Below are 18,215 nucleotides of genomic sequence, written 5' to 3'. Positions count from 1 at the left end.
GGGCAGGACATTTGGAGTTATGGACTTGTCGTCCTAAGCAATAAGACATGATGAAGTCCTGTTTTACTGGAAATGGCTGAGCATCTGCCTGCTGTTGGGAAGCACAGAATTAATTCCTTACTTTGCTTTGCTTTGATATGCAGCTTTTGCTTTACCTATTAAACTGTCTTTATCTCAAGCCAAAAGCTTTCTCATTTTTATTCTTTCAATTCTCTCCTCTGTCCCACTGCAGGGGAGTGAGTGAGTGGTACTGAATTGCCCAGGGGGTTAGACCACGACAGAGCTACAGCCCTCAGCTGAACACAACTCTCCTCTGACCATTGCTATTTTTGTTTATTTATATCAAATCTTCTTTTCATATAACTGAGTTTCTGCTTGGATTAGGTCTCTTCATGCAATTTATTAAAAATAGATTTCTACATGAATTTGGGTATTACATGCGTACTTCAATATAAAAAAAATGATGAAATTTTGAAACAAGCATTCATTGTTCTATTCATAAATAGCTTCACAAACAAGGAGCCTGTCTCTTGTGCAGTAAAATATTAAATCAGAAGGTGAAAAAGAGAAAAAATGGATGTGAATGGAATAATTTTGAAACATTACAGGAGGAGTTTTGGGGGGGTTTTTTTGCCTGTTTACCCAGTTTCTGTATAAATAAGTAATACAATTGGAGTGCTGAGTAATTTCAGGAGATTAGTGATAAATGGGCACAAGTTGATTATCCAAGATAAAGCTCAGGGTCATTATCCTCAGCTGGTCATTAATCCCCATGAAATGACTGGTATTGAGATAGTAATTACTATTATAATGAAAATGGGGGGGAAAAAAAGCATGACATTTTTCTTATGAAGCTGTCTCAGTTTCTAAAGAATTCATGTTTCTCTCATCACTTGATTAAGTTACTTGAATAATTTTTAACCCTTTATAGAGTTTTTTTGTCCTACTACAATTTTCATGTCATTGCCTCACTTAAGGTTTGGTTTCCCATCTTACATTATTGGAATTTCAGGAGGGTACAGCAAGGGGCAACAGTTATGGGAAAGAAACAAAATCCACACACAAATTTCCCCAAACCTGAAAATAAATAAAACATATTATCAGAATGTTTTCTCTATAAAGTATGCTCCACAATGAGGTAAAAGATTATATTATAATGATACCTAGCTGTTTATTCTGCATTTAGTAGTGCTTTTAGCCATAGCACACATGCCCCAGTTCTTTGTTCCAAACCAGAATTCAACTTGTAGCCTTACAACAAACTGTCTAGTCAACTTGGCCAGAAACTGTGAAGAAATTTGGCCTTAAAATGAAGAAACACAAGTTAAGTTTGTGGTGTTTTGATGTGTCCTCCAGGGGCTTTTGAGCCTTTGGAGTTCTTTTTCTTCCCATTACTACTGGAAGAGCTAGAAATGTATAATGGGCTGAAGGGAAGGCAATTTGTTTCCTGCTAGAAGTGCTGTCACACTGTTTCCACTGCGAAAGGCCCACACATGCTGCATCATTACAACTTCCTATCTTAGAAAATGAAAAACTCAATCTAAACTAAAAGCTTTTAACATAAGTTAAGAAAGTTTTAAAATAAATATTAAAATAAATATTAAAATATTGTCCTATATGTTGCTAAAGCAAATGATATAGATACTCATTACTCCTAGTACTTTTTTCTAAAGCTTTTCTGTGAACACTTTTCTAAGAAAGGGATCCCAAGAAAGCCACAGGATGTACTAAGTTTCTGCCAGAAAATTTGCAGTTGCTTCTGAAGTGTTTCACTGTGTATAAAGGAGAGGAAGTAGAGCAAGGCTCAAAACAGCTTTAGGCAAGAATGGCTGAAAGGATGTTGCAGAGAGGGCTGCAAACCAATTACTGCATGATGGAATAAAACCAGATAATGGTGGACACCAATAAGCGACTTGCAGCGCAGCTTGGGAGACTGATTTGTTCTTCTAGCTCACTTAAGCTGCTGGAGAGTTCAAGGTGAAACCTAATGATTCATGTCTGCCAGCCAAATGAATCATTCAATACTGGACAGCTATCAAAACTGGACTGTTTGGCTATTTGGAGAGAGTGCAAGCAGCAAAAAAAAAAAAAAAAAAAAAAAAAAAAAAAAAAAAAAAAAAAAAAAAAAAAAAAAAAAAAAAAGAAGCAACCCAAACTGCTCAAGTTCTGAAAGCTCTGATTGGCACCAAGCAGCACACACTACAGAAAACATGGCAAGTTCTCTGGAAATATAAACAAGTTTTTGACAGCCAAGGCCAAAGTGTGGTCTGTCAATTCCCTGGAAGAAAAGGAAAAAATAATAAGTTATTTGGGAGTAGAACCTTGTCTGGGAAACAATTAATGTAATAGTGGGGATGGGAACCAAACAAAATTATGCATCACAGCAAATAACAGGATTCAAAATGTACTGGGTTTGCTTGGCCAGGTTTTGGTAGCGAGGGGGCTACACAAGTGGCTTCTGTGAGAAGCTGCCAGAAGCTTCTCCCATGTCCAACAGAGCCAATGCCAGTGCCAGGAGGGACACACCACTGGCCAATTCCAATCAGGAATGATAGTAACACATCTGCGATAATATATTTAAGGAAAGTTTATTGTGCAGATTTAATTGCACTCAGACACGAGAGGAGTGAGAATATGTGAGAGGAACAGCTCTGCAGATACCAAGGTCAAGTGAAGGAATGAGAGGAGGTGTTCCAGGTGCCAGAGCTCACATTCCCCTGCAGCCTGTGGTGAAAGACCATGGTGAAACAGGCTGTTTCCCTGTAGCCCATGAAGATTAATGGGAGTGCAGAGATCCACCTGCAGCCTGTGAAGGAGACCCATGCTGGAGTGGGTGGATGTCCGAAAAGAAACTGTGAACCCATGGGAAACCTGTGCTGGAGTAGGCTCCAGGAAGGGACCTGCAGACCCATGGAGAGAGGAGCCCACACTGGAGAAGGTTTGCTGGTAGGACTTATGACCCTGTGGGGGACCCACACTACAGCAGGCTGTTCTTGAAGGACTGCATCCTGTGGAAAAGTGACCCATGCTGGAACAGTTCATAAAGAACTGTAGCCCATGGGATGGACTCACGCTGGAGAAATTCATGGAGAACTGTCTCCTGTGGAAGGAACCCCACACTGGAGCAGAGGAAGGACTCTTCTTCCTGATCAGTAGCAGGAACAGCGTGTGATGAACTGACCATACACCCCTTTCCCACCTTCCTGCGCCACTGTGGGGGAGGAGGTAGAGCCTGGAAAGGAGGAAAAGGTGGGGAAAGGTGCTTTTAAAAATTTTTTTACTTCTCAATTATCCTGCTATGATTTTTTGGTAACAAATTCAGTTAATATTCCTAATTCGAGTCTTTTCTGCCTATGACAGTAATCGATGAGTGATCTCTCCTTGTCCTTATCTCAATTCCTAGCCTTTTGTTATATTTTTCTCTCCCCTGTCCTGTTGCAGAGGGGAGTGATAGAGCGGCTTTGGTGGATACTTGGCATGAAGCCAGGGTCAACCCACCACAAAAAGCATACTGAAAAATCAAGTTGCTGGTGATAGACCAACAACAGGGCTGCAGTATGACTGTTTTATATCTGCCAACAAAAGCCAGGACATGTTATAGTGACACACATGCAGTGGAGTTGGTCAAAGTCTACAATAGCTGTTATTGCACACCATTATCAATTCTAAGCAACTAAAAAAAAAAAAAGTCAAATCTAGACAACATAAATCTTAACTTGTAAGGAGATTCGTACCTATGAGAACATTTCACTCCATTCCTCCAAAATTCATTCCAAAATCAATTTAGGTCTTATGATATCTAGTTGGTCCAAAATCAATCAAGTCTTCACTACAAGTGCCATGTAAAAAACACAAATCAACACTGATTGTGGATAACATAGAAAGGGCATGACTCTGGGGAAACACAATGTGCTTTCCAATTTTCCTATGTTCCTACAAAAATCAAATACATAGTGCATCCACCAATGTGAAGAAGGATGCTGAACATCCACTGGCATTCTCCAGACTTTATGTATGCATGAAAATGCACCTCTTCCTCTTTTACCTGTTTCTTTCTGCAGAATAAACATAGTATAGAGAAGAATTCCTTATACTACACTGTTGTCCTGTGTAGCTATGAAGAATGTTCTCTTATGTCTCCTTTAAAATAAAATTTTTAAAAAATTAGAATCTGAATTTAGTCTTCTGCAGAACTGCTACTCTCTAGGGAACTCCAGCACAGCAGAAAAAAAAAGTAATCCTGAATAAATCAGGAGAAAAATACTGTTAATTATTTCACTGCTGTTGGTCTCATGTGCATTTCTGTGGCACTCCTGTGTTAGACATTGAAAGGATTAGTATATGTGCCTGCAATCTCAAGAAGCCTTTACACTTCAGCAATGAAATTTACAACAATAGGATATGAGGAAACGGAACAAAGTTGCACTGGGAAAGTTCAGATCGGACATTAGGATGGGTGGTTGGATATTGGAACAGGCTCCCCAGGCAAGTGATCAGGGCACAAATCCTGTCAAGAGTTCAAGGAGTGTCTGGATGATGCTCTTATTCATACAGTTTAGTTTTAGGTAGTCCTGTGAGGAGCAGGGATTTGGACTCAATGATCCTTTAAAATGAGATACACTGTGACTCTATGATTTCCTTCAATAGATAACTTTGTAGTGGCTTTTCTAAAAAAAAAGAAGTCCATATTTAGCACACAGCTGCTTCATTACAATTAATTAAGACACTTTTTAGCAGTCTGTGAGATAAATGTCTACACAACTATAACACATTTGTACATTTACAATAAGACTTTTTAGATCTTGATGTTAAAAATGAGAGTATTTTTCTTTTTCATAAGTCGTGTGATATTATTTCTACATCACCAAATCCTGGGACCTTGGGATTAGGACAAAAATTTTCGAATTTGAACACACATATAAACAAATTTGTCAGACCTCATGGCTGAAACAGTAATCTGTAAACATAATTCAAGTATACCCTGAAGGTTTAGAGATTGAAGTAATATTTTATTTTGGGAGTGTTGAATCATGATTTTTCAATACTTTGAGCTGGCAGCTGCAAGACACTTGCAAGCTGGAATTCCAATTTAACGAGTAGCCTATAGAAATATTCAGAATATCATTAGAAATTTTTCAAACTTGAGTCAATCCATATCAGAAAGTTTACAGAGATTAAAAAAAACTGGAAAATATCGCTGAGGCAACAGGAAGTATAAATTCTTAAAACCTCTTAATATTTCTATTAGGGGGGAAGGGAGTGGGGTGGGTGTATGTTTGTTTGTTTTAGAAAACTAACTGCAGTCTCTCAGACTTTAAAATGGTGACTACTGCAAAGACAAGAATAGACCTACTTGATGAAAGTAGTTAATGGTTTTTTGCACTAAAGAATATTTGAGAAGATAAATAACAGGCTAGCAGGTGAAAAATATGAGAAATGCTAGGCTTATGTTGTGGACTATATTGATATGTTTCATATATTTTCTTTCCTCAAAATATTCCCACAGAAAAGATGTACCATCTCCAGGACAAAGCATTTGCCTAGTTTCACAGACCATTACATTTTTTTCATCCCCTGCACTTTTGTGCTAGTAACCACTTATACTGCTTTTTGTGCTGTACTCATGTATTTTACTAAATATATCAGCTTCATCCCTTCAACCCTGTAATGGTAGACTATTAAAGTAAAATATACTTCTATGCAGTGAACCTTTTGTTCAGATGTGGGTTTATATGTGGAAAAACGTGAGGAAATTGCTGCCATACTTCTACTACTCTTTCATCTGAATGAAGAAAACAGATATGGCCGAAAAAACCTGCTTAGATTAGCTAATGTGTCCCACATACATTTCTTCCAGTCCATGCATCCATGCATTATAATAAACCACATATTGCACTAAGTTTAAAGTGAAATTGCAATCACATAAACAGGACAATGATACATTTGGTTTTAGCACATCATAATTAATTCTTTCTTTTTAAATTGACTAGACTGACCTGTTAGAAGAGAAACTGTAATAATCACTTTCCTCTAGAACCTCTTCAATTAGAGTCTACAACGAAAAAGAACTTAATTTCAGTAAATTATCTTCATTAACAGTAATAAATGAATACATATAGGTATACATACAGCTTACCTGCAACTGCTCATATGTCACCCCTTCTGCCATGTCAGAAGTGCCAACCATGCCTTAAAGAAAAAGGCAAGTAATGTTATACTACTGAATTTGGAATTTATGATCCCTTATAAGTTTCTTAGCAATTCCACTACAAATATAACGATAAGAGAGATGCTTCATTATCAGTAACTTCCACTGACCACAATGAACCCCTGAAAAGGTGAGGTCATCTAATGTGAACATTTGCATGATGCGAACATTTGATGCGCTTATTATGAAAGTGGCCAAACTGATGGAAAATAAAGACTTTATCAAACAGAACATGGAAATGTAACTTTCTTATTTTTTCCCACTTACAATTTATAGTGGGAAGGGCACAGAGTCAGCAGCAATTTGTGAGGACAAAAGTATTGTCTGCAGGTTAAGAGATTCAAAAATTACTGATAATGAGCATCTCAAAAATTGCATTGTCTCCGGGAACAAAATAATGCTTATATTTAAAGTGATTGTTAGGAACTCATTTCCTACTCAAATATCACCCTTGACATCTAGTATTAATTTTGGTTTTTGCAATAAGCTGTGTAAATGATGTAACTACAATGTTTCAACACAAAGCCCATAAAAACCAAAGCTTCTCACTTTTCTTTCTGGCATCACAGATTTTTAATGTTACTGTATCCTCTAGCTCATGGATTTCAACACAGCTTTTCCTGTATTTAGAAGAATGTAAATGGCACAGTTACCAAAATACAGGCTGCACTTTTCCCTTATGTCCATTGCACAAAGAAGCACATAATAAAACAAGTCTCTGAACCAGGAATTGTGGTTCCCCACCCTGGATGATACCACAGCTGTAGGTTTGATTAAACATGGTGTTTATTATTTGTCATGCTGAGTATCACTTCTCCAAAGTATATTTGACATATATATTGTTATATTTTCTGAAGTGTATATATACATATATATATATACACACACACATACACATATTTTCCTCCTTATGTTTGTATGGCTTGATCTAGCTACATAATTAAACCAATCCATTGTAACTGTTCCAAACATGACAAAAGAACAACATAGGGTTTGAACAGAGTTTGTTTAAAAATCATGTGCAAGGACAGGTAAATCTTAAGTATGACATTTTTGGTTACAAACATTTCTATTAATTTTCATGGATGAACCATAAAGTACTTGCATCTTTTATAATTCTTTGTAATTCCAAAGTAAACTCTCTTAAATTAGTAGAAATTTCCAGCAGTGGTGAACTGCACATCTCACCAGGAATTAAACAAAACAAAACAAAAAAAAACCCTGATAATGAAAATCAGTTGCCTTTGAAGACAGATCTTGGAGCAGCAATTCCTTCTGCTTTGATACCATACATTTTATTAGAAACCTATATGCCACTACAGAAGTTTTGATGCTTTGTTTACTTTTTCTATCATGTGGAAGCAACATATTTCCACCTGAAGAAAGAAGTACCACATGCTAATCTGCTGTGAAGATGTTGGGCTCAATCAATTCAGGAGAACCTTCCAGCAACTGGGGGGGGGAGGGGGGAAGAAAAAGAAAAGAAAGACAACTGAAATCTCCATCCTTCCCATTTGCCAAAACTTCAGACTTCTGAGGCAGTTTACCCTTTCCTATGTTTCCCAGTGCAATCAAAAGTCAAGAGATTTCAACTCTTTTTAGATTAATCAAAAAGTGGTGAACACAACTGTGAACATTCTAGCTTTTTCTCTCCAGAAACACTGACTGAACATTACAAGCTGCCAATCTGCACTTAGTATAAAGCACTGAGTTCTTCAAACTATCTGAACAAAATGTCATAAATGATACATTTGTGTGAAGATTAACAGGGAAGTGTATTTTCCTGAACCAAGGAGAGAAGCAGCTGATAACTCGTTTTCAAAACTGGGTCTTCAAGTGAAATTGCAAGCCTATATTCAAGGCTATATTCAAGGCTATGTTCCCATTGGAGGGATGCCCGAACTTCTGAAACCTGAAAGTCAGTTGAACTACTTGATTATATGAACAAGGATATTGATATTAAACTTAAAAACATCTAGTTTTGAAAACATCCACTGGCAACATCTCTGACAGGAAAGTACCTTTGTGTGCAGGAAAGAAATTCCAGTTATGATTTCTGCAGCATGATAACACTTTTACAGTTACAGAAACAGAAGACTATCTCTTGCTGGAAGACCTTTACCCGACCACTGATGAGTGGATGAATCTTTTTGTCTGTTATTCTAATTAGGTTTTCTAATTTGTCATAGTTAAAATCGCTTTATTTTTAAATTTTATTTGCAGAAATTGCACAACCTCTTAACACTTGTTGGAAGAGTTCAACCTAATTCTTTTCTCTATTTAGGTTCCTTCCACTACCTCCAAATGATATCCATGTTACCCAGTGCATTTATGGCGGTAATTTTGGTAAATCACCTAACATTTATTTACCGATGCTTATCAATTCTCCAACCTTCTAACAGCACTTCCTGTTGTCGCTTTTAATAGTTTCTATAACTATTTCCTTCAAGTTGGAAATGCCCAGAATTGCACACAACATTTGAAACATTTTAAATTTGCTACCATTTACATTTTAAATAGAGTATTTCTTCCCTTTTCTTGAGGTTTAAATCCAATAGTTTTAAAGCTAACACCATTTCACATTTGTTGATAACATTTATGAATAGTTTCATTTATTTCTAGACACTTGAAAATTAGGTTAATTTTATAGTAAACATATCCTTTTTCTTACCCTATTTTTGGGCATCCTTTTCTGAAAACATCAACTCAATACACAATGAGCAGATATTTCTTAGATTTAACGTTATGGGTGAAATACAAGAATTGTTTAATATATAAGTCGCAGCCTGATTTACAGTTTTCAAATTGGCATGAAACCAATAGCTCAGAAAGAAACATCTTTAATTATCTTTCTAATGTACTACCAATGTAAACCAAAGTAAACACTAAGTAACCACCTTCCATGAAGCTTAAGCATCTGAGGTTAATTATTACAAAAGCATAGGAAGGATCCAGCATTTGGGGTCAGTCTATTTTGTAGCAAACAATGATGCAGAAGGTTCCACAATTCAGCATAAGTAGGTAACAATCAAATTAGGTCACACAGGAGAATTATGTGAATGATAATAAATCACCTTAGTCATCAAATTTTAGGTACAATAAAATACCTAATAACTGCTTTGTCACTAATTCAGTCTTAGCTTCAGTCTCCCCCAGTGCACAGATGACATGGAAGTAATTTTCAGATCCTTTGCCGATTACAGTGTTCTCAGGAGATTTTGAAGGAACATGTAGAAATTCTGATATTATTGTTAGTTCTTTCTCTGTTGGAGAGCATCCAGCCTGTCATTGGAAAATATGTAGGCACGGTTCTTTAGTCAGGCCATTCTTGCAAATCTGCAGTGGTTTTAAAATGATGACACTAAACTGTTGCTGACACACTATGCAACCATGGGACAAAGTATGTTATACTCAAGGCTCTCTGGGACATTGCTTTCTTAAAATTAGTGGTTTGAGTAGAAATACATTCCAAAACATGAAAAATACTGAGAAACTATTAACAAATTAAGAAGAGCTTACATAAATTAAGAGCTTACATAAACTCCAGTTGCATTTCCCTTCCTCTTGTCTTTATGAGTTCTGATGAGATGAAGTCTGATTTTGTGTGCTAGAAGCTTGCGGGTCCTTTCCATTTACAAAAAATGTTCTAGTGATGAGACAAAAACTTGAAACCAACCTACAGAAACTACTTACTTAATGAACCTCCATATTTGCCAAATAAAAGATATCTAGAGAATATTCTAAATATTTCCTTTTAAAAATTGACTCTTACACTTATATTTTTGTGATACTAATATCAATAGCATAATTCAAATAGAAAAAGGGACAAATTCAATGTAATAAATGGTGCACTACACCTTTTTCTTTTCTGATTTCAGATTACAAGGATTGCTCTGCTGACTGAAGAGGGACTTCTTGAACCTCTCAATGATTCTCCTTTTCAAGCTGCATTGCAAAGCTGGAGGAAGCTATATGAAACAAAGAAACAGATGTTTCCACCACTCAGTTACACCTTCCATAAAGGTGATCCATGCAGCAGTACCATTATTGAAAAAAGGATCTACACTTCAAAAAGAAACACTGATATCTAACAGCATGGTGATAAACAACAGCACAAGCCTTGATTTAATAGCATATTATAATAAGGCTCCTTGGTTTACCCACTATGATAAGCCAACGCTTATCATATAACTCAGTTCCTCTAGCGTTGAAGGTAAACACCATAATAACAAGGCTAACATAGGTACAACTAGATTTGCCTCCCTGATCAAAGTGCTAGTATTTGGGACATTTAGGACTCGAGCACAAGTCCCATGAGGAGAGGCTGAGGGAGCTGGGGCTGTTCAGCCTGGAGAAGAGGAGGTTCAGGGGAGACCTCATCACTCTCTACAACTCCCTGAAAGGAGGTTGTAGCCAGGAGGTTGTAGCCAGGTGGAGGTTGGTCTCTTTTCCCAGGCAACTATCAGCAAGACAAGAGGGCATGGTCTTAAGCTGTGCCAGGGGAGGTTTAGGTTAGATATTAGGAAGAAATTCTTTACAGAGAGGGTAATCAGACATTGGAATGGGCTGCCCAAGGAAGTAGTGGATTCTCCATCCCAGGAGGTTTTTAAGATAAGACAGGATGTGGCACTTAGTGCCATGGTCTAGTAACCACAGTGGTAGTGGATCAAGAGTTGGACTTGATGATCTCAGAGTTCCCTTCCAACCCAGCTGATTCTATGACTTTCTATAGATAAAGCCCATCAACCATTAGACTATGGTTGTATGGCTGTAATGAGTTGATTCAGTTGAAATTAATGGAATTTCAAGAAGCTTAGACCTTCAATGTGCATAGAATTGCTTCAACAGGCTCTTTTAAGGTCATTATGGGTGTTAATACAATTGAGAATGTCTCTTTTGCTAGAAGCTACCTGTGGGAAGTAATCTATATTTCACTTGTCTATAAAGCATAATTTATTTTGTATACTTTTTCCTCCTGTATTTTTTTGGTTGAAAAAGAATACATATTTCATCTACATTTACATTTTTTTAAAAAGTACAAATCATACTTTATAGTGCTTAAAGTCTTTAATATAGAGTTCAAAGGATGTCTTTTCCTTTTAAATATTTTTTATGCTGCAGCAGTAAATGTAAAGTTTTCACTATTGGGCACTGCAATGACACCAACTCAGTCTGACAACAATTGGATGATATGTTACTACCTTTTTGAAACCATGGTCTATGCTGTTTCTGTATAGTTGCTTATACCTGCAGGCACCGTTTGAAAAAATATGATTTTCTACCATTTAGTATACACTTTATACTCACATCATTGATATAAATTCATAAAGTGCCACTCCACTGCATTCAGAAGCTCTTTGACTACTTAAGGAGGGTTTGACCACTAACAATTCACATTCAAACACTGACACAGTACACATTATAAAGACATTTATCCCACTGTTAACACTGTTAACAAATTACTGTTTTTAGACAGCTATAAATCCAGAACAGTTTTATTGGGCCCACAGGAGTCCTGATTTGCTCTGACAAACCAGAGATCAAAGTCACATTCTACGCACAAAAGACTTCACCAGACAGCTGGTTGCATACAGGTTTTTGGTTACAGACAGATACTACTCTCTTTTCATGCAGATAAGGCCTTACATATACGCTTTAAGTCAGGTGTTGAATGTTCCTTAGCCCATAAGCCAGTAAAAAAAATTATGCCTTAGGAAAGGCTTGCAAGATGCTCTATAGATTACATACCAGTGCAATCAACTGTGTGCAGTTAATGTACCGTGGGCATACTGGGATATACTGAAGCAGAAGCAGTAAAAAACAAGTCCACTGCTTCAGAAACTTGGAGTTGCCTTAGGCACTAGTGTTCAATTTTAGCTTTTGTTTTAAGGAAATCAGCTGTCAGATCAGTTAAAAAAAAAAAAAAAAGGCCAAGGATTTACATAATGCTTTTTTAAAAGTTTTTTTTTACATTGTTTTCCAGAGATCACTCTGATTCTTGTTCCCATGGAAACTGGGTTGAGAAGGCTGCTAGCAGCCAAGAACTAACAGGCAAGAACTCTCCCTTGCAAACTTCAGTTTAGAATTGTCAGCTGAAATATGTAAAAGAGTTTGATAAACCAGCTATATATTATAAAAAATATTTGACCTTAGACTGGTAAGAACATAACAAGTACAAGAGAAGCATATAGTACAGCGTAAACAAGCACAGGTATGGATCCTGGTTTCTCTGCTTTCCCATTCTGAAACCAAATGACACCAAAAGCACCAAAGTTCTTGCTGCTGCTTCACTGGTCAATTCTGAATCAGTTTGTGAGCTGCTGTTAGTTCTCAGTTATTGGGCATCCACGTTGTGATATCTTCTATTAATTAGTAGGCCACTTGATAAAACCTTCAACAGAGAGGAGAGGTTCACTAATGAGCACCTTGGACATACTCCTAATATACCATGTAAAGACTGAACTGCCTTGTTACTGCTAGTGGGAGAGGGAGATAATTTCCAATTATTTTAAATTATGATTATTTCTTTGTCTCGGATAATTTAATTCCTGTGTTACCTGTTTTGACAAGCTTGACAGCTAAAAAGGATAAAAAAAAAAAGAAAGAAAAGAGACATGCAAAGTACACTCAAGTTCAGTTATGCTATTCTGTTTTAAACAAAACTGAACAAATTTGGCTCATCAATCTGAAAATCCCTGAGGTGATAAACATCACATGCCGAAGATAAACACTTCATTTTGGAAAACAAAAAGATATTTATTTAAGAATAGCAAGTAGCTGCATGGCAGCCATCTTTCCAGAGAATAAAAAGTTTTCCATCACATTTTTAGTGGAGAGTTCAATGTAGATTTGTATCAGCTCCATTTTTGCTTTGGAATCAGCATGAAATAACTTCAGCTCTCTTTCATTACGAAGCATTTCAACTTAATTTTAAAATAAGTCTTAAGTTTGAAAAAGATCTGACATTTAAAAACATTTCAAAACATTTAACATATTCAGGATTTGAACTATTGCACTAAAATCCCATGAAAGTATTAACTTTAAAGTTATTTAGGAACTATTGCTATAGAGGAAAGCATTTTATATACTCTCCAAGTCAGTATATGATATTGTCACCTTAAATAATCGTATTGCTAGTATGACGGAATGTTGTAAAAATAATTTACTGTACAACCCATTTTTCTGAGGTGAGCCACTGATTTTTTTTCACATGACTCAATTATTGCCATCCTCCACATACTAATATTCAGGGTTAGTCTTTATTTAAATGATATATTTTTAAAGCATCCTGCCATCTGCAAAAATGTCAAGTTCTGTTGTTTTTAAAGAACAGTGACTAAATTAGCAGCACTTTGCAGTACCACCATTTTGACAACAGCAAATAACTAAAAAGCATAGAATGTCAGAAGCAACAGTAATGCATACTTGAGTGATGAAGATAATTTTGTAGAGCTGAATAAGAATCTGCTGAACGGGGTCACTGATCTGACACACCTTCCTTTGTGATACAGCAATTCCTGCTGATGCTGTAGATGACGAGTAAAATCAGGAGGGCAGCTCATTTTGTTGCCTTAGTACAGTAATAGCATACATTGTTTAAAATCTGTAGATATAAATGCTAATGTTGCTGAATTTCTGTGCTGGCTACTTTAACAAGAAGTAGAAGACAGACATTCACAAACTGAAGTGTCTAGGGACCATTCAGTTCTGAGCCGTGCTATCACAGAAATAGAGAGTTACAGAAAATGTCCTTTTCCATCACAGAGGGACACATTTCCAGTAGGATCAGGAAGATGATGATGTCATTGCTGTTACTGGGGGGGTTTTGTGGCCTTTTGGCAGATGTGTTGACAGAGTCAAGTGAAATTCAGTTTGACACTTTTTCCCTAAGTCTTGTCTTAATGATGAGTAAGAGGAAAAGTCTTGCATTTCCTCTGAGTCACTTAGAGAAGAATTTAGATTGTTTTTTCTGGTCAAGGTGACAGTGGAAGCCATGCTGTAATAATCTAAAATACATACCCCTGGAAAAACAATTTGGATTTAGCTCTTTCTGCCTCATTTTCACCTCTCTACCAACTGTTTCAACACTGTTCTATTCAATCCCCAGTCTTGCTGTTATGACCTGTGAATCTTCAGCTTTCATTAGGACAGTCAGAAAACCTTTATTTTCTTGGCATGTTATCTTTTTCGCTATTCCCTGTTCTGTGGTATTTGTCTTCTCTTTTCCTGTCAATGGCTTGTATAACAAACCAAAAGAAAACAAATCAGTGCCCTTTCTTTTGTGTGTCTTCAGAATTTTTTCTGAACAAAAATATGTTTAGAATGATAACAGCAAACAAAAATGACTGAGTAGAATATAACATGGATTTCCCTGTTATTCAGTGTACAGAACTTTCTCTCTTTTCTAGTATGACAGCAACTATATGACCTAAAAATCTAGGAGGACCAGATGTAATGTCTACTTGTAGTGTACAGGTGTTTCAAAGACAGCTGAAGACCCAATGTTAAGCTAGGAACTTCAGGAGTACCCTCAAAGTCCATACACTCCAGATGCTCCAAGTTTCTTGTTTGTTGGGTTGTTTTTAAATACAGAAGTATAGCATTATTTGGAGGATGAGGGCACACATGTGTGAATAGGCTGCTGAAGACTTGATCAAAGCTTTTAAGACTTTTATCCAAAAGGGAAACATCACTGAAAAAAGATATTGGATCTACTCAAATTACCCACAGAACTGAAAATATCAACAAAGGCTAAAGCATTTGTCTGTAAATCATGATATCTCTGATACATTACGGCTGGATAGTGGGTTTTAACTGTGTTGTTATTATAATGGCACTTTTTAGTAAACAGCACTGAAACTGCAGAAGGTTGACATCAAATTTTGATTTGTACTGCATAATGAAAAATTGTAATAGAATTTTTATATGAAAAATGTAAAATAGAACTTAGTATAGACAAAAAGCACTTTTTTATGATCAATATCTCAACTGCTCAAAATAATTTTCTTTCAAGTATTATTTAATTCAGACAATATGCATTCTGAAATCACAGCTTAGCAGCTCACAGTATGTGAAGCTTCTCAGTAAGAAAGAAAAGTACCTCAAATAGAAAACTTGTTTCATCAATCACGATGTATAAATACATGATAGTTTACAAGGGCTCTATGAAAACTCATTTCTCAGGGGAAATTCTAATTGCATTCAGCAGAAGTTTAGCCAGGATAATGACCATTAAAATGAGGTCTTACTGATTTACTATTGGAATTCATATTTTTAAGAAGTACCTTAATGATATTTCAGACAACATACTTGTATGTGAAATGTAATTGTCTCATTTTCTAATATTTTAAAATACAAATATTAGATAAAACCATAACATTTCATATTGTAAAGATCTGCAACTGGTAGACTATGAGAAAACACTCTATATGCAACAGGAGAATAACGTAATAATGCTTAAAACTCGGAAATCGTTAGGTTTAATTTAAGCTAAAGTTTTAATTTCTTGCAAGCATGAAATTACCTGGTCGCAATCTTGATCCAGGACTGTCAACATAATCCCTTTCATTAGTTGGAAAAAAAAAACGTTTTAATTGTGTTTGGCATCAACGACTGTAAATAAAATAACAGTATTTCCTGACTACATCTCATGTTTCCTCTAAAGGAAATCTGTCCAAATCCCCTAGTTTTTAACTGTGCATTTTTAAGTTACATAAAGGCTGGCTTACTCTGCGTGTCCAGCATAACTTCTACTAAATAAAAGTTTCTTTCCCTGCTCAGTTTTCAGCCTGGAACACACAAAGTCTGTAGAGAGGATTTTAATACTGAAAACTCAATAATCCACTAGATTATGCACTTGTACATGTTTAAGGACCTTTTGGTTAACCCTTCTTATGGATGGAAAACATGAAGAACAATTATTGTTTAGAGGAGAAAAACACGAGTAATAATGCATACAGTACTGGTAAAATGGGGGAAAAAAATAATATTACATCACAAGGATAGCAATATCTCAATGTTAGAAATACAGGTCTACATGTTTCAATGTTAGATCCTGCTCTGTACTCTACACAAACTCTTTCCCAGCTGGCAGATTTCACTTGCTGAAATAAGTAACAAAAAACGAATATGAACAGAGAGGAAACGGAATGAACCGATATGATGTCCTGATGGGTGCCAGCTGTGATAGTCTGAGTATGGCAAGAATTTGTATATATTTTTGTGGCAGTAGGGAAAACTACAGTTTCAAGGAGTAGTTATGAAGATAGATAAGGAGATAGCTTTTCTAATGATTATGTGAGGGACAGAGATTTGTGGACTAGTGAATTTGTACAGAGAGAAAAAGACATGCTTGCTTCAACACAAGCATGAGGAGGCTGCCACTACTGACTGCAACAGGACTAAAGCTGTGAAGTGATAAGTGACAGACTGGATGGTGACATGCTAAGAACCACTCTCAAAGCAAAAATAAAATATTGCCTTTGGTTAAAATGGTGTCTGTGGAGAAACACAAGAGGAATCAATGCCATCATTATAAATACTTACATAGCTAAGTTAAAGGTGAAAAGAAAAAAATTGTTCAGGAGGCAGATGCAGCCAAGAGTCATTTTGAGGTTTTTTTTCAGATATGAAAGAAAAGCAGAAATAAAGAAACAAAGAACAGAGCCTGTGAGTAAGAGTGGTGCCAAGGAGATCAGAAAAAATAATGGTTGGTCAGGAATGTGTTTGATGCAGTACTAAATAAACAACAGAAGAATAAGGAAGACCTTTAGAAGAGGAAGAGGGATGACGTGACACATTCTGCTTCTTTTGTTTCTTTTTCTGAAGTAAATGGGCCTCCACAATACAAAAAATGGGTTTCTATGTCTAGAGAAGTTCAAAGGGACAAGATCTTACTCTACACTACTACAGTATACTCCACACTATCCAATACACAAACACATTTTTGTATGGAAAAACATCTGCTTAAAAACACAAAACCAGAATTTGGCTGACCAAATAATTCGGTTTAGCTGATGTAGCAAAGTCCATTTTTAAAACTATTTATCATGTAAAGCTTTTGAGTGCAAGCACCCTCTTACAACATCTTCAAGCAGACTGAGTGTCATAGGCTGATACAATATGACTCTGTAATGGTAAGTAAGGAAATGTTTCACGAAGGGAATTGCAGAATTGTTTCACCGTGAATCAAACAACTGGAATTGATCGTAACAGTGATCGATTATATAATTTATATTAAAAATATAAATCACACCTACCTTATCTTTGGTTGTCTTCCAGAAGTACTAAAACTTTGTTTAATTATATCTGAAACAAGGACATAAATATTATCTTCTGCTTAAAAAGACACCAAAACATGCATGTTAATATTTTCTATTTCCCAGACATGGTGTCAAAATAAATTCCAAACCCCATTTGATTATCGAGTTACTGTTTGATGCATTGAAGATTTTCCTAAATCATAAACTAAAATCTCAGCCCCGCACAGTATTTTAAGAAACACTTTCAGAATTTCACAGATACTAACAATACATATTGACTAGATGTCCACAGAAGATTTGCATTCAATTATTACAGTTACTGCTACCGCTATAACCACAACATTGTCGCTAGTCTGGATAGAGTCCACTTTTTCAGGGGACCTTTGAGGGGTTGTCTAAACCTTGTTCCACCAGGGTTTTATTGTCACCGTTCTATTAGCTAATTATTCATATGCAGTAACATCTACAATACCTCACTTCTTATATAATCCTACTGAATTTAAGACTTTGAAGATCAGTTATTGGTCCAACATCTAATAAGCAATAAAACTGTATGTAAACATTAACATAATTAGTGCATAGTGCCAAAAATGTCTAAAAGGAAGGGTAATGTTATTATTTCTACGCTTGGAAAGCATTGCCTTAAATCTTAGTCTTAAGCATTTGCCTTAAAACACTCCTGTAAAACCAATCTTTTCATGGTAATTTGGACGTATGAGACCACTCTATCCTACAAATAGTATCTC

At 36.1% G+C, this 18,215-nt stretch overlaps 1 protein-coding gene across 1 annotated transcript in view; it reads right to left on the bottom strand.

Moving 5' to 3' along the window:
• Positions 1-2,457: 2,457 nt before the first annotated feature.
• Positions 2,458-18,215, bottom strand: part of NEK10 (NIMA related kinase 10) — a 91,924-nt gene continuing 76,166 nt past the window's right edge. The window contains 8 exon segments of the mRNA XM_039387245.1: positions 2,458-3,232; positions 5,997-6,052; positions 6,137-6,189; positions 7,552-7,660; positions 10,066-10,176; positions 13,634-13,734; positions 15,732-15,769; positions 17,467-17,515. Coding sequence (XP_039243179.1) covers positions 2,602-3,232; positions 5,997-6,052; positions 6,137-6,189; positions 7,552-7,660; positions 10,066-10,176; positions 13,634-13,734; positions 15,732-15,769; positions 17,467-17,515 — 1,148 coding nt within the window. The 3' untranslated portion in view covers positions 2,458-2,601.

This window comes from Pipra filicauda, unplaced genomic scaffold, assembly GCF_003945595.2.
Source record: "Pipra filicauda isolate LSUMZ 115617 unplaced genomic scaffold, ASM394559v2 scaffold545_size329813_pilon, whole genome shotgun sequence".
NCBI classification, from domain to species: domain Eukaryota; kingdom Metazoa; phylum Chordata; class Aves; order Passeriformes; family Pipridae; genus Pipra; species Pipra filicauda.
The sequence above is the reverse complement of the archived record's forward strand: the minus strand, read 5'-3'. Positions and strand labels throughout refer to the sequence as shown.